The sequence below is a fragment of the Thunnus maccoyii genome, chromosome 14, assembly GCF_910596095.1.
Source record: "Thunnus maccoyii chromosome 14, fThuMac1.1, whole genome shotgun sequence".
Classification (NCBI taxonomy): domain Eukaryota; kingdom Metazoa; phylum Chordata; class Actinopteri; order Scombriformes; family Scombridae; genus Thunnus; species Thunnus maccoyii.
In genome coordinates this window covers 27,845,420-27,862,728 of record NC_056546.1, presented here as the reverse complement: position 1 = coordinate 27,862,728, position 17,309 = coordinate 27,845,420, and the positions used below count along the sequence as shown (strand labels likewise).

At 40.1% G+C, this 17,309-nt stretch overlaps 1 protein-coding gene and 1 long non-coding RNA gene across 4 annotated transcripts; one reads left to right on the top strand and one right to left on the bottom strand.

Annotated features, from left to right (window-relative positions):
- Window positions 1-1,725: 1,725 nt before the first annotated feature.
- On the bottom strand, window positions 1,726-7,786 carry LOC121911327. 2 transcript variants are annotated; one of them, XR_006099831.1, is made up of 3 exons: window positions 7,632-7,786; window positions 6,667-7,430; window positions 1,726-6,233 (listed from the first exon to the last, which is right to left on the bottom strand). It is a non-coding gene; the product is annotated as an uncharacterized LOC121911327 (long non-coding RNA). The 2 variants fall into 2 exon arrangements; XR_006099832.1 differs by having other exon boundaries at window positions 1,726-7,244; window positions 7,334-7,430.
- Window positions 7,787-12,394: 4,608 nt separating this feature from the next.
- Window positions 12,395-14,221, top strand: LOC121911945 (parkin coregulated gene protein homolog). 2 transcript variants are annotated; one of them, XM_042433918.1, is made up of 2 exons: window positions 12,395-13,825; window positions 13,858-14,221. In XM_042433918.1, exons 1-2 carry the CDS (start codon window positions 13,214-13,216, stop codon window positions 13,945-13,947), a joined length of 702 nt encoding a protein of 233 aa, XP_042289852.1. In that variant the 5' UTR covers window positions 12,395-13,213; the 3' UTR covers window positions 13,948-14,221. The 2 variants fall into 2 exon arrangements, with proteins under 2 accessions (XP_042289852.1, XP_042289853.1); XM_042433919.1 differs by having other exon boundaries at window positions 12,750-14,221.
- Window positions 14,222-17,309: the final 3,088 nt, after the last annotated feature.

The window sequence follows — 17,309 nt, the reverse complement described above, 5'->3', positions numbered from 1 at the left end:
GTCTTTAATTAGCAGAGGTGCACACACACATAGAGCTCCACAATAACAAAGCAACTTTCATGTATTTTGGTTCTTTTACTTCTCACACTTTACGTCTCACATCTATAACATAATCTACTGAAATGTCAGTATATAGCTATTATTGTGCCTCAGGCAGGTCTGAAATGTGTTAATGTCTGAATCTTACAATAATGTTCCTCAGATGTCACTGAATGTATCCGCGAATTTCACAGAAACATCAGCACTGATGTTCTGTTTGTTGTCCACAGCTGGCTGTGTGTCACAGCTGGCTGTAGCATCACACAGCAGCTGAAATGATAAGTGTGTCTCCAAACTGAGAAAGAGGCTGTACGCATTTATGCATGTGGCACAGCAGCATTAACACTGGATTGGTCAGGATTTGATGGTAATTAAGGTTCTGTGTTCTGCTGCACATCTACACAGGTCAGCTATTACACACAGATTCAGGTTTATATGGTGGAATTGCTTGTAATAAAACAGAACTTATGTATGAATCCTGAGCTCCATCAGAGCTGTCAGGACATTTTTATTTTTAAGTAGCTGAAAGTCAGAGATGAGCCTTCCACACCATACTTGATCCACCCTCAATGTCTGACCGAAGATTTCGTCCTTGATATCATTCAATATCAATTCAGTATCATTCAAGCCTCACAAACTTGAAGATTTGAAGAGAGTGAGCGAGAGAGGGAGTGAGTGCGCTTCAGTTACCACCAACTTTCTAAAGACACTAATAATTTCACTCTGTGTGTGGTTATTAGCACTGGTCTTTGTGAATTAGACTGTTTTTGCAATGAGGCTTATTTGCACAGAGAGGGGCCAATTTTGCACCAAATGTATGTATATTGTATCTAATTTACACACATGCAAATAGTAAAGATGCACCACTTGCAGTGCAGTTTGGGGTGCATTGAGGTTTCTTTTTGTCTCATTTGCACAGGTTTAAGGGCTGCAAAAGCTGCCCCTAAATCTTTAAAAACGGGTTACAAACATGATGTTTAATTTCCTTAACATACAAAATAATTTCCTCAAACAGCTGGTCACCATAGTGTTTAGCAAACAATATTCAAACAGGAGAAAATAGTGCATTTGTTGAGAACTATGTTGAGCAGCCGATTCATCCATATTTGGCGCTCTAGTGAGTATTTCTGGCAGCAGGACGGAGTGTGTGGGTTTAAGTCAGAATAAACTACAATGTGTGTGTTTATAGTAATGAAGGAACATATCACCCAGTGCAATGGTGTGGCTCACTGATATATTTTTAATAATTTTTGGACAACAAGGGAGCTCTATGGTACTCATGGAGTATGTTAGGCCAACAACAAAATTGGCTTTGAGAGCTGATGAGTGATGTTATTTTCCAGGGTCACAGTTGAAAACAATTTGATGGTAAAACTAAAATGCACTCCAAGAGCGTACATTTGAGATGTACGGCAGTAAATTTAATCTGCCGCTGTGTGTTTTTAGGCTTAACCAGCACAAACACCACAGTGTTGTTGATAGAAAATCGATCACTCTGCTTGTTCGTGGATTATCTCTGGCGTTGTGGTAATTGAGTTTCGGGAAAGAACATGCATCACGTCAGCTATTGTTCAATGGATGGTTAGATACATTTTCTATGCTACATTCAATTCAATTTTATTCATATAGCACCAAATCACAACAAAAAAGTCAACTCAGACAGCGGTAAGGAAAAACTCCCCTTTAACGGGTAGAAACCTCAAGCAGACCCCGGCTCTTGGTGGGCAGCCATCTGCTTTGACCGATTGGGTTGAGACATGTATGAGGACATTTCACTGGCAACACTGCTTTTATTTCCAGACACAACATGGGTGTTTGATGAAGACTTAAGCCTCAGATCTACTGAACAGCTCTGGAAAACATGGTGTTTATGTACTTGACCTCACCAAGTTGGCAGGCAAACAAAAGTCTTGGTAAGAAGATGTTGAAGAAGGCAGCAAAAACAAGACATTATCATTCATTCAATCATTACTTTTCAAAATAATAAGTTGTCTGTTACCATGACACTTCCTATCTTTATTGACCTAACCACTCTAATGTTCATGGTAATTTCTTCACTCTGTCTATAGTTTACATTCCTTCCAGCCTTTCTGCAATATATGGGCGCTCATTTCTGAACATCAATGTATTCTGTGGTTTCATTTACAGCCTAATTAACTGCTATAGAGTTAAAATACTGTAAGTGGATTCTATTTCTGTCTGTGGGTATCAGGTGACAGTGGGCAAAGTGGACAAAAGGCATCATACTTACTGTGATGGGTTGTCATGGTGAAAGTGTAGGAATCATAAGAATTAATGGCAGAAAAAGGCTTCCTGTGGTGGTTAAAGGCACTACCCACCCTGACCTTCCTGAGGACTGTGTGGGTGTATTGACTAAGCTTGATAGGCTTTTTTTAACAGAGGACATTTTGACATGTCACAGTATAGAATAGATGTAATACATTATAAAATGAATGATGGCTGAATTCCATTCCAGTTGCCTCAGTTTCAGGGTCCCACTATTGTGCATGATGGCTCACTGTCACACTGTCATGATTTACTGGAACACTTGGAATAGAACAGTGGTATTGTTAGGGCAATTTCAAACCAATAGTAGGTCTGCTTTGGTCTGAATCAGTTGATGAGTTGGTAGCGTTTTTCCCCTTTGTTCAGTAAACACAAGAAGAAGCTCCTGAAAAAGCTCCTATCTGCCAAATACCAAAACAATACATATTTCGTTGCGCTAGTCCAGTTTGGACCTCAATTCACTATCTAGCTGCTAGCAACTGATGATTTCGCTCATCTGCAGCCCAGTAAGCAAAGCACACCTGGTTACAGGAGCTGTTTAGCTCAAACTTGCAGAGCACAGTTGTTTTTGTCCACACCTGAGTATGACTGCTGTGTTCAGACCTGCCCAAAAAAATCACACAAAGGGGGAAATTAAAAGAGTGTCTGACTCAATCGGACTAAACAATGCAGGTTTGAAAACACCCTTAATGTTATTAGTAACACCTGTGGTTTTTTTTTTAATGACAAGTCAAAGTATCGGCTGTGAAAAAGGCCTATTGACATTTCTTTCACTTTCTTTTAGTTGTGTTTCAACTATCAAGGCAAGCAAGTTATTCATACATCTACTTCCAGCATAGCTCCACCCAATTTTAACCAGGGCAGAGGTCCAAACTGCAACACACACCAGTCATATAGAACGGGAAAAAAAATCTCAAAATATTGCAGGAAGAGTTTTCTATGCTAGGCTGATACAGTGATAAAATCAAAATGCCTCGAAGTGCAATGGAAACCGACTTAGTGAATAAATCATGACGTACATGAAGCGTGAAGCTTCCACTCAACTGAGGAGCTGAAAACATCAGATCAGTGTTGAGTGATAAGGAGACTGCAACACTCCTCAAATTAGTATATGAAACAAACAGAAATGTCATATTTCTTCCATCGTGTTTTCTACATCGTTTTTCATTGTTTGAGGTTTGACTGTAGCTCTTTTAATTATGAATTAAGAAACCAGCAGGGACACAAAGGCCTGCAATTATGAAATACATTAATTCAATGGCATTTATATTACACATTTACTTATTATTACTTACTTGTGCTGTATAGATCAATAATTCCAAGTAATATAGTTAAGTCAATTAATGTGACCCGCAGTTAAGTGGCAAAAAATCAATGAATGGATTAACCAATTACACAATTAATAATTTAAGTCCTTTTAACCTTTTGCTAAAACTGAAACTAAAATTGATTAGCTTATTAGCTATTGTAGCTTGGTTGCACCAGTCTCACTAGTTTATGGATGTAGAATGTCTCCAGACAGCCCACAAACACTTACAAAAAAGTTATAACTAATATTTCTGTCAAGACTTTTTAATACTGAAGCTTTTTTTAAGCTGAATTCAATGCTTTTCTGCCTTTCAAGAACTAGATACCCTATTCAAAACCTAGATGATAAATAATTAAAAGTAGGAAAAAAAACACCCCATTCCTCATGAATTGCGTCAACAGAAACAATGAACAAAGACACCTTGTTACTAAATATGACAATACAAATGTCACAGACTGTAAAGCATCTAAAAACTCACTATCTGAGGCCTTTCGATAACCTCCATGTCAAAACAGGAAGATGTAAAGGAGGAAACGTCATCACCTACTTGCATTTTATAGTACCCTCCTCCTCTCCCCGGGGAATCGTTAATACGTTAACACAGCATTTTCTGCAGGCTTCCACCATTTAGGATTGATTGATATGGCTGGGATTACCACCCTAACTGTCGAGGTGGGTTAATGAGAAGAAGGAGCCCACCCTGCCTAACCCGATGCTGTCTGTGAAAGCCGGAGGCAGTATGTAATGGATGATGGCACCTGCCTTCATAATGGCACCAATAAGAAGTGTGTGGGTGTGTGTGTGAGAGAGAGAGAGAGAGTGAAAGCAAACAGGGAAATGCATGCATGCGATCATCTGTATGTACTTTCTGCAGTGGAGCTAAGTGAGGCGACTTAGACATGGTGATAATGACACGCCATTGCTTTTTAGGTAGTGCTTTAAAAATAGATACCAGGCCTGGGATTTACCAGGAATCCAGCTGTCACAGACACCCCAAGCTTGTCAATTTAAATGTGTTGTTGACAAAAGAAGCAGCTTAATTCATTGTGTGTAGTTATGTGGCTATTTTTATCAAACAAGCTTGTAAGTCAACTGTCATGGTCTGCTGCTCAGTCCCTCTCTGCAGGGACACTCTCATCCCCAGTTCTCTGCATCTCTTCTCCCTGGCCATGTTCTCTCTTCCAAGTCCCCAGACCTGCTATTCTAAAGTTGTCCACCAGATGCCCATGGACCCTCCTTCCTCTTCCCATCTACACTCCTGTGTCTGCACCTGCTGCCCATTCCCTCATTAGTGCCTCTCTACTTATACTGGTTGTTCTCTGCCAGTTCATAGTTACTTCCATGGACTCTTTTGTTCTCGCCAACCTGATCCTGAGGCTTTGACCTGCCTGCCTGCTCCCTTCCCCTTTTGGACTTTGTTTTGCTTGATTTTGTTTTGCCTCATTCAACCAGTCTGTCTGCCAAGTCTGTATTTAGGTCATCTACCTGGCTGCCCCACTCTCACACGTGACAGTAACATCTTGTTACTTCCATCTCAAACCTGCTAAATACAAACTCTCACTTTTATTTTCAACAAGGTTATCACTAAGCATTCAGCATCTCTCATTTCCCCACTTGTCATTTTTTATCGTTGGCACCTTTGCTTCCTTCAACACGAGCACTGCTGGTTAATCCTGCATTCACACAATATTTACAGAGTGGGAAGAACCTCCTGTTATTGTGACTTGAGTTTTCACATGTTAGACTTGTTTGAGATGAACTGCGCCTCAGTGGACGAGATCAGGCGGCAGCAGCAGGGGGCGGTGACAAAAAGCTGCAGACAAGTCGGACAGTTTCCAGCAGCCTTCAAAGAATATACAGGAAGTCAAAGAAGTAGTCACATCTTGTTAGATCTGATCCTGATTGAATCAAATGTTTTCAGATCAATCTACTCAAGCTTATATTGAATCAATCACGGTTTTGACGATGTTCTGAATGATATGGTATCAACTATTAACATGACTTGGAAATACCACTCTAAAAACTGTGGTTACCTTGATCTTGTGAGGTTATCGGTGCCCAGGCGTGCATGACATCAAAGCAAGTCGGGATCAAGTCGGACAAAAATCTAACTGACATGCATTGTGCAGTGATTTCTGGTGATCGATTCTGTGCAGGCCTGGCTCATCTTGAACAAGCCTGTTGTTCTTTGATGGTTTCCCTGACTACGAGCCTTGTAGTCACACCTGTAAAATAGCCTAAATTTGCTGCTTTTGATGTGACACACATTTTGAGTGGAACCACATTTTAACACATAAAAAATAAATTTTGTTAACATTAGTTATGCATTAATACGGTTTCTTATTTAGATGTAACTTCCAGACACAGTGGCTTGGCAGCCATTTTGCCACAGATTTTCCACCACTTCTGTACTTTTCACCAGGGGTTATTTCAGAATTACGAAGAGGCTGACGTAAACAGTTTTTGTGTCTGGACAGATCATAATCACAGTCAGAACAAAATGATGTGAACGTGGCATAAGCTTTGAATGCAGTAAGTGTACAGATGACCACTGTGGTTGACCTCCCACATCATCTTCACCATGAAGTCCACCATGTTGCTGCATTTGAGAAAAGAAAAGGTTCTATTTCAAAAATCAATCACTTAGTCCTGTAAGGTTCCATCTGCAAAGCACCAATCAATGCTATGCCAATGCCAATGGAGGACCAATCAGGTTCTGCCTCTTTATCATGTGACCTCACTGCTCTGTGACTGTGATTAAAGGAGCTGAAAAGATCATGAAATATTGCTCAATCTATCTATCTATCTATCTATCTATCTATCTCAGTCTGACCTATCAATGTCAAAAACAGTTTAATTAGTTTATTTAAGAGGGGCCATACACAACACAAATGTTGGGCCAGAGTTAGCTACATAGCTAATTTACATCTGTGGTCAGACATTAAAGCACAAAAAGTGATACATTAAACTATATTATATCATACTGTTTTGACTTGTTTTCTATATCAACGATGCAAGCCGACGTGTACTACCTGCAGTCACCAGAGAGGATCAGCCCACCCCCCATCTCATTCAGACCTCTGACGAGCCCTGCCTGTTCATTCTGCCATGTCTGTACGATGGTAGGAATTGTGTGCAGTTGTTGATGGCAGAAGAAGGTGCTGGCACTGATGCACTGAAGCCCAAACAGCTTCAGCATTCTTATGGTCTGGGTAGCCATGCAACCCAAAAAGTGGATGGCACCAAACAATAAGAGGTTGCAGGCAGGCATGTTTCGGTGCAGCATTGGCTGGTTCTGCCAATAATGCTCATGCCCACATGTTGCACAGACCCAAGAGATGTACATGAAAGGCAAAAAATTACCATTACCATAAAAATAATGAAGTATATAAATAGATCAAAACAAAACAAAACAAAACAATCAATAAAAACATACAGATTATGAACTTCTTTTTCTATCAGAATTCACAAATATTCTCTAACTTGCTTTATTTTTACATAAGTTCCCTCCTGCTGCTCTATGTTTCCCTGGGTTTATGCACAACAGGCATAACAAATGTTAAACAAGGACATCAGCTGGCTTTGGCACACAATGAACTTGTCAGCAGCACTGAAACAAGAAAAAGTTATTATTTCTGACTATGAGACAATTTAGTGACACATAATCTATCTAATCTAAATTAAAAGAAGAAGTCTTACTTGAGGTCAGGGTGAGATTCCTGAAGTGGCTCTTTTGACAGTTCCTCGTCAGATGACTCACTCATTTCCTCCTCTGGGATCCATTACATATCACCAGCTTCATCCATGAAAACAGAGAAAGATTCATAATCTCTGTGTATAAGACTGACCAGTGGAGTTAATGTTTGTTTCTCAAACCGGAGTTGTACCATCCTGCATCATACTGAGAGGTTTTTCTAATATTTTGCCCTCCTACATTATGTAAATGGATGTGTGGCATGTGCAGCTAATTCTAGATATAAGAGTAATGTTACACTACCTGATAAACAATGTAAAGGCTTGAGGTGACACTGTGAACCAAAGTGAAGCACAGATGGTTGAGGAGCTAGTGGAGAGAAGGCCTCTTCCTCTGGGTTTACATGCACTGCAGGGTTTACATGCACTGCAGCACTGGCTGTAGGTGCATCTGTAGTATCTCCCGAATCCTTATAACACACCAACATTACACCAGATGAAAATAAATTACGAATTTATTAGATGTGCAAACAGAGTCACCAAGCTGTAACTAGACTTCAGGGTTCTAATGTTAGCAAACTGTGATTACCAATTATACCTTCATATGTAAACAGTATATTAACAAAATGCATTGCTAATGCTAGCTAACGTTAACCATTATGCCTTATTAGCTGGGGGGGTTTACAAGCCAGCTAAGTTGCCTTACAACAATTAACACGCATCACACGTTGTGTCTCATTATTTAAATCATTATTTTGACTAATTTGGAAGTTAGCAAACATTAGAAAACACTAGGCCATTAGGCCCGCACGCGGCAGAACCAGAAGCTGATGCTGATGGCGGACCTGATAAAGCCACTGTGTGCACTGAAGGAACCACACCAGCACTGAGTCTCACCCGTTCCTGGCATCAGCATCCCATCCTGAACTCCATCATATCGCTGGGATGATAATCCTCCAGTCTAAAATGAGCGCCACATATGACCGTGTTTTTCTTAACAGATGCTGAAGTGAGAGCCCGTCTCTTCACCTGCACAAAACGCACCCAAGCACGGAAGACAGTTCCTTTTCCTGTTAGGAAATACATGGGCCCGATGTCCTGACAGGTTGGAGTTTGTGCAACCAACACAAACGCAATAATTTACCGTGATGATGATAAATAATTGCAATTCAATTATTTTGAATCACTCAAATATCAGCGAGGATATGGTCCATACATCCATGATATGGTCATACTTGACAAATACGTAATGACATTACAAGAGACTGCAAATCGATAACAACATGTCATTGATTTTAACCCTCTCGATCCCCCTTCTCACTCCAGCTGAATATTTCCTCAAGTGAGGACGTTACTTTTAACTCCTTTGTAAACGTAAACGGACTGGGGTGGATGTGGAAAGCTGAAATTGTGAATTCTGTAAACGTAGACCCTCCAACTTTGGTAAAATATTTAACGTTAATAACGTTAGTTAATGACGTTAGCCTAATGTTATGTAATTTGCAAGCTAGCTTGCTTGTTCACCTGGCATTTAAGGTGGCAAAGTAACATTAGGATATATTGTCCGTATGTCACAGATTGTAAAACGTGACTTTTTCATTGTGTGTATTCATAATTATTATTGCAGCCAAACTTGTAACCGTAATGAGAGGAGCAGTGGCACGATGGAAAAAAAGTGAGTTAATGTGCCACAGAAATAACATAACGTTACCTAGAAAGTTACCAGGAGGCATGTGTGTGTAAAAGGCAGAATGGGCCTGTGGCCTGCTAGGTCTCTGTGTGTGTGTGTGTTGGCACTGTAGTCTATAATTTTGCCTACTCCAGGAAAATTTCAAAGAAACAACCTCTCACTGCAAATTAAGTACAATATTTAACGGGGGATGTAACAACTTCTACAGTTTCAACAGCCATGTTCATATTCAGCCTGTATTGTCATTAGATCATCATACCATTGAGTTATAGCCTTCCTATGATGATAACTGTTGTATTAACCAGCTCTAAAATATTTATTTAATCGTAGCCACAAAAGAGTCTGTTTAGGCTGGTTTGGGTTTTGCAGCTACATTGTCATCATCTTTTCAAATTAGCTGAAAATCATATTTTCAAAAATCAAATTGGTTCAAAGTTTGATTATTGTGGTGTAAACGATACAAACTATATAAATGCAGCAGTAGTGGAAGGTTAGTGTGTAGCCTGAGTGAAATCTTGTTCCTTGGTAATCTGTGTTTAGGCAGGTGAAAGACAAATGCACAATTTGTAATTTGCTCTTGAAGTTACTCTGATATAATATAAGATACATTCAGGTTGTTAGTAGCTGCTGATACTAACTCTACCTGCTGCTAACAGGGTTTGTCTGTTTAATGTTCTTTTTCTAATTTTAACTGTCCTGTTAAGTCAATTATGCAGCTAAAATGTTATTTTTTATAGGTCAACCATAAAAAGTATCTGGTAGTTCATTGTGTCTTTGCTGTTTTTAATTCTGAAATAGCTGTGGCAAGCAAACTAAGCATGACATTACAGCACAGTAGCGTTAATGTTAGCTAATGTAGGTTTGAGTTAATAATGTTAGCTTATCTAAGATAGGTAACATCAAATGTAACAAATGTAAAACAAATTTATATATGGACAGCATTGAATGAACTATTGTCTCTGGCTATCTTTCAGTGTGAGTAATGCTAGTTTCTAGCTACATTTCTAGCTAACACTATAGCCATTTTCAGAACAGAGGTTGTAACATGCATCACACACGGGCAGTGCATTAAAAATCTACAATAATAAATGCAAAATTGAACTTATATGTAAGAAAATACATTAACTAGATAGATCAGTGGCAGACAGGTTAAACCAGAACAAGCTCTCAGTGTGCTTAAATCTAAAAGATGATATTGACTCAGCCAGCATTTTAAAGCCACACTAAAACCAGGTCTGCCAAATGTGTCCTTAAAAATATCCTGTCAACCATCTCCAAAGAGCTCAATGTTCCTGTGACCACTGTTGCCAATATTATTAAGAAGTGTAAGGCCCATGGAACTGTAGCCAACATCTCTGGACGTGGTCGCAAGAAGAAAATTGGGATATTGAACAGAAAGGTTGCTCTAATGGTCGAGAAAGAACCAAGGAAAACTTCAATACAGATCCAAGCTGATCTTCAAGTTCAAGGTACAATAGTCTCAAGTCGCACTATCCTCCACTATCCTTCAAGTCAGACTGGACTTTGCCAAAATGCATGTTGACAAGCCACAGTCCCTCTGGGAGAATGTGCTTTGGACAGATGGAACAACATTAGAGCTTTTTGTTAAATCACACCAACCCTATGTTTACCATGCCTACCATGAAAAATGGAGGAGGCTCAGTGATGTTTTTGGGTTGCTTTGCTGCCTCAGGCATTGGGTGCCTTGAATCTGTGCAGGGCACAATGAAATCAGAAGACTATCAAAGCATTTTGGAGCAAAACATACAGCCCAGCGTCAGAAAGCTGTGTCTTCCAGCAGGATAATGACCCCAAACATACATCAAAAAGTACCCAAGAGTGGATGAGGAGAAAACGTTGGACCGTTCTGAAGTGGCCTGCTATGAGTCCTGATCTAAATCCCATTGAACATCTGTGGAAAGAGCTGAAACTTGCAGTTGCAGTTTAAAAAAGGTGGAAGGGTACCAATATTTTTGGCCACGTCTGTAGATACTTTCCAACACTGTGTGATGTGTGATTCTGTTGTACATCTTTCAGCTCCTTCACACGAGCCTTAAGCCTGGTCTTCTCCTCATCCTTCCACCCAGTTAAAGTTTAAATTCAGCTTTAAACAAAGGAAAGGAATGAACTATTGTCAAGTACATAGGAAATATGGACTTACTATGGATAAAGAACTTAAGTGTATGAAATATATGAAGTTGACATGAGCAAAGATTAAATGTGACATGTGCATAAATAATTAAATTATTTAACAGTGGAGGTTGAATGCAATGCACAATCTCTAGTCCAGTTTGATGAAATATATGAAAGTGACAAGTGCAGGGATTAAATGAGGGATGTGAAATGTAAAATCCAGTTTGACAGTCATCATCCTGTTTATGTGGCCATGGTCTGAGGATGCATGTGCTGTCAGGATGTGACAATGTCTCCTAACCCTGTGGAAAGGGAAAGGCATCTGTGCTGAAAGTACTCCAAGGAAGTACCATGCCTGGTCTCAGTACAGTGTTTAGGGAATCTAATGCCACTGACAGTGACCTAAAAGATACCATGACTGAGTTCTTCCTCGCACTGTATGGGCAGAGGAAGGCCAAGTTGATGAATAACGCTCGCTACCAGATCTACACATGGAGTAAAAGGCCACCTGAACTTAAAAAGCTTCATCAAACTGATGTAAATGTGATGCTACACATACTGCGTACTCATATCCTGGCAATGTTGTGGAGGGCTGCAGATCAGAGGGAGCCACTTGCAGAGGCCAGAGACATCACTAAATTTGGGTGGGAGGTTGCTAAAGGAGGGGCTGTCATGCCCGCTGTCTCCACCCAGGCAGTGGCTCCAGTTAATTTGCTTTGATGTCACCAGCTGCAGCTGCAGCTGCAACACATTGAAGGCCTGCTGCCAAAAAAACTACCGCTGCCATGAGCAAGTCTCAGTTGCACTGACTATTTCAAGTCTAAAGGAGGTGAGATTTGCTGCAACCCATTCACAATACATGAAGACGAAAACAAAGTTATTAATCTTATTCATGGTTATGGTGATACGTGCATGATAATGAGGCTAGTCATGTTTTCTAATATTTTATATGCAATTATGAAGTACATTACCATTAAAATAAACTTACTCTGGGAAGTCTGTGGCGATTTTTTCCTTTATTTTTCCGGATAATGAGCTAATATGCTAATTACGCAAATTGCCCAACATGCAACTCTTAGCAACCAAGTTGAATTTCATCCACATCCCCAGTCATATTGTGCACCTATTTAATATATGCCAAAAAAAAAAATCCATTTCTTTGTATTCTTATGTCAGAATCCAGTCATGTTTTCTTCCTGCAAAACAAAATATGAGGTGTGCTTACATAGGCTTGAACCAACCAATTTCAACCAATCATGACATCCACATATCAAACAATCTTTTTAGCAGCACAGAGCTAAGACTGATTATGACACGCCTACTTTTCAACATTCAAATCAAACTCCTCCCAGTGTTATGTCCCGCCTGTCTATCCTGTTTCACTCGGAAAATACGTCACAACACAGAAGTTAGATATTCTCGGAATGCTGTTTCATCTGGACTTTGAATACTTTTTCTATATTGCCACTTTATAAGGTACACCTAGATAAAACTAATGCAGAATAATACAATAGCTCTGCAGTAAATCCTACATACTGTACATAAAGGTTATAATGTTCGGTTTTTATTTAATCCTTTTTAGAGAGATGATGATTCTTTTTTAGGTCATTTTGGAGGCTGCAGTATGTGGTGCTGTTGAACTGTATTGGGTTCTACTCAGAGGTGTTTCTAATATTTTACCCTAATTCATAAATGGGATGGACACAATGAACACCTGAATGTACAATGCAAACAGTATTATGATTGTCTATACAGTCTTGTTCTTTAGATACAGAAAAAAACTTAACCAGCAAAGCAACAGTAAGCAAGGGGGCAGGGCAGAAACAAGATTCAAATAAAGCCTTTAGAATGTTCATGCATGTTTTGACGTCCCCACATAGACTTTTAATGTCTGGCTTCAAAGGAAAACAAAAACACCTTCACACCTCTGATAGCAACTGTTACAAAAAACAACAGGCATCATCATCACATCATCAGAGTCATAACAAGTATTAATTAACAACATTGCTCTTAGTTTTTGGTTTGGATTCACTACATTATGTAACAAGAGAAGACCTGCAGATATGTTGAGGAACAAGAAGGAGCTGAAAGCCCAAGGCTTCACCTTGAAGGCCACCATCAAGAACACCATGGTAGAGGGTCCCCCGGATGCAGGGGCTTTTCAGGAGCGCCCTTCCAAACCAACAACCTTTCGCTTGTTCTATGAGCGTGGAGAGTTCCCGATGGCACTGCAGCATAAACCTGGAGGCAACCGCATTGTATGGAGGGTGGAGATTGAGAAACTGGACTACCACCACTACCTGCCTCTGTTCTTCGATGGCTTATGTGAGACCATACATCCGTATGAGTTCTTTGCCCGCCAGGGAGTCCATGACATGCTGGAACACGGAGGGCCCAAGATCCTGCCCGTCATTCCCCAGCTTATCGTCCCCATCAGGACTGCCCTGAACACGAGGAACCCTCAGGTGATGACCACCACCCTGAAAGTCCTGCAGCATCTGGTGACATCTGGAGACAAGGTGGGAGAGGCTCTGGTGCCATACTACAGACAGATCCTCCCCATTTTCAACATATTCAAAAACGTGAATATAAACTCCATAGATGGCATTGAATACAGCCAGCGGAAGAGAGAGAACATTGGTGACCTGATCCAGGAGACTCTGGAGCTGTTTGAGCGCCATGGAGGGAAGGATGCCTTCATAAACATCAAATACATGGTGCCCACCTATCAGTCCTGCATGACCAGCTGAGGGTCAGACTGATGAAGCACAGACTTGAGCACAGATTGAATAAATGATTAAATGTTGCATTTAGGAACTGAGAACTTAATTATTAGATACAGAATGTTTTTGCATGTCACAATGTTGCTATTTCAGTGTACAAAGAAATCCATAGATCACGTTCTACTGTGTCCTAACAGGAAGTGAGTGTCTGACTATCGCGTTGCATTAGATGCTCTCTGTCCATACTGAAGCCGTAAAATATGCACTTCTGTTATGTCATGTAAACAAACCATGTACCTATCAGCTGTGCACTCAAGATCACACTGGAGACGTAACCACTCAATTAAAAGATGGATGAGTACTTGCTATCCTATGTTTGTACTTATAAACAGAAAAAACATGTTTTATATTATGATATTTGGATGTTTTTTTACTGGAAATGACAAATGTGACCTGCCTAACTGGAGGGTAAGGCTAATCCCACCTTAACCCGGGCTGCCCCCAAGACCACCTACTCTATACAGGTCAACACACAGATAAGTGTAAAGGATTAAAGAGACGTGGCTTTGAGTCCAATTGTATCAAAATTTATTTAAAAAGATCAATTTATAAAAATGACAGTGGCGTTGTAATACAACCAGAGATCAATTTATTAATATAATAAAGTTAATATCTGCCAAGTAGGTATTTAAGAGTTAAAATGCCTCACACACCCGCACAATCATGCTGTCTGTGTCTGTGCATATAATAAAAAAATATATATTCAAAATACTCCTCACTCTAAAGGAAAACAAAAAAAAAACCATATGATTAACAAGCCAGGCTGACTGGTACAGCATAACCGCTTTTTCCCACGATTATATCACCATGTGCCTTCACAGCACTGCCACCACTGCAAACACACACGCACACACACACCAAACTAACACCCCTAGGTGCCGTGTAATACTTATCTGCATGCAGGTGCACAACAACCCATACGGCTAGAGCCCCCACACAGTACAGCCCAGGTATCTGAAGCTAAATAAAGGGGCACAGAGACAGCATTAATACACCTGACGAGGTCCTTCAGGCACAGTGGGTTCGTCAGATAACACAAGGCAACCAATCCTACAATCAGTCAAAATTTACCAAACCGAAAGAGGCCAAAACAACACTAAATATAACTAAACAAAAGAAACCAAGAAAAGAGAAAAGATAATAAAAAAACAAAAAAAACTATAGGCAAAACAGTAGCAAACTATCCTCTACCATAATAACCCCGGCCAATTATGGTGCAGCTCAACTGCTCCTCCGCACTGGACCCCTCTACAAGTGAAATCTGTCTCCCACGGATCTGGGTGTTCAAAAGCTGGGGTTGTCTGCACCTCGAACAGAAAGACCGAACTCCCTGTCTGCCAGCTGATCACCGGGGACTATAGCACTCTGCCGCACGCGACGGGAAAACACTTCTCTGTGTGTGTGTATTCAATGAGTATTTATAATGTGCCCGGATGGTAATTGAATGGGACCTGATTGCGCTGATGGCGTTTCCCTTATATGGAAAGTAACATACTAACAAAAAGGGGAAGTGACATCAGTGGCTGTGACCAGCCACGTAAAAGTGACTACGCGGGGCTAGGCAGGTAAAAGTGAGGTGAAGGCAAGACTAACCCCTCTACACATACAATATAGTCAACAGCAAGTAGGTTGTTATTAGAGATGGTCATTTACCTTGAAGGCTAGTCCAGCTCCTCATTTCAACTAAATGATCAGTCTTTCCTCGTCCATGCCACTGTGTCCTACAGCGCTTTCAACGCAAGCAACAGGAGGTAAATAGAAACAGGATGACAAAAGTTCAGCTGAAAAAGGCGCCTTGACCCTTAATATCTAAACAGTTGTATAAATTCAGTACTGTAAGTTACAAGCAAGTATTTTTTTTTTTTCAGCACAACATGGTCTATTTAAATATGTATGCTGCAGTGATATCACATGACAAACATAATAAGTTATAAGACCAAGAAGGAATCAATTTTTCACAAAAAACAACTATGTGCAGATGATTACTATTTTCACATTTGTAGCCCAAGGCCTTTGGTAAAAAACAAAATAAATAAATAAATAAATAAATCAAATCTGTATTCATAAAGTCTCTATTACACAGAAAAACAAAACAATTCAAAACACACCAAGAAAAGAATATGGACAGTTTTTATGTTTTTTTATTAATATGGAAATCGGCCTGCCATGCCACCTCCAACAATTTCTCTTTACTAATAAAATGTTTGCAAACAGAATAAAACAGAACAAAAACACATTTCGATATATGCGTAATGTGCACATGCTCAAATGGTCAAAGTGCGCATGGAGGTAGGAACGTAGCTCAAAACACTTTTTCTTGACACATTATTTACTCTCTGAAGGTTGCTTCTTTGTTGCAGTAGATTTATAAATGCTCAGGACACAGCATAGATCTCTCCAATCATGTTTGTAAATCGGCAATACGCCATTTTGTAACCATCATTGGTTCAGCTCTTTGCGGTTCGATTGACCACCCAAGAACACAGCTTGTAATTGGACAAGAGAGAGTCAACATGGCTGCCAGTAATCTCATTCCCCAAAACACTCGAGTTGAAAAATAAGTACATAAATGATAGTTTTTATAATTTTTTGAAAGTGTCCAAAAATAACACAGTGGTTCCTCGATGGATTATAAAAACAAGTGACAGCTCGTTGTAATGGCTGAACGGTGCACTGCAGGGCGGTTGCTGCACAGAGATATTATTAAAAGTAACTAGTGCTTTTGCAGTTGTAGACTGATAAGACCCCAGAGAGTTAAACCATTTCAGTTCCATGCATTATTTATTAATTTAGTGACAGCTTCATTTAGCCTGTATGACAGCTTTCTCCTTAAATTGATCCTGCTTGATCCTTGTCCTGCAGCCATCTGATTTTTGAGGTTTTCTGACATCACAAGACTAGACATTGCTGTTCTTTAACCCTTAATCAAAACAAGATAATCACTGATAAACTCCATAACCGTTTCAACCCAGGCATTCAAAATAGACCATCACAACAATCACAATCACGACAATCACACTTTTCAGGGCCTGCTGCAGAGAGTCTAGTCTGATGACCAACAAGCTCAGCTTTGGTCTCATCAGGACATAGATCCCTCTTCTAGGTGAGTCTTCTGCTAAACTGTAGCCAAGATGTCATGTGAGTTTTTTTATGAGTAGCTTTCTCTTCGTGACTCTCACATAATGCTGCAATTGATGAAGCAACCATCCAGAGAATTAAACCAACACTCAGTCAGCTTGGAATTCCTTCCGTTATCACAGGTCTCTTGGTGTCCTCACTCACTCATCTCCCTCTGACATGCTCACTCAGTTTTTGAGGACAGACTGCTGTCAGCAGATTTACAGCTGTGCCGTACTTTTTCCATTTCCTGACAATT

Coding starts and splice junctions, on each gene's coding strand:
- LOC121911945 (XM_042433918.1), top strand. CDS start 13,214: ATGTTGAGGAACAAGAAGGAGCTGAAAGCCCAAGGCTTCACCTTGAAG. Junction 13,826..13,857: donor AGACTCTGGAGCTGTTTGAG/CGCCATGGAGGG, acceptor CTTCATAAACAT/CAAATACATGGTGCCCACCT.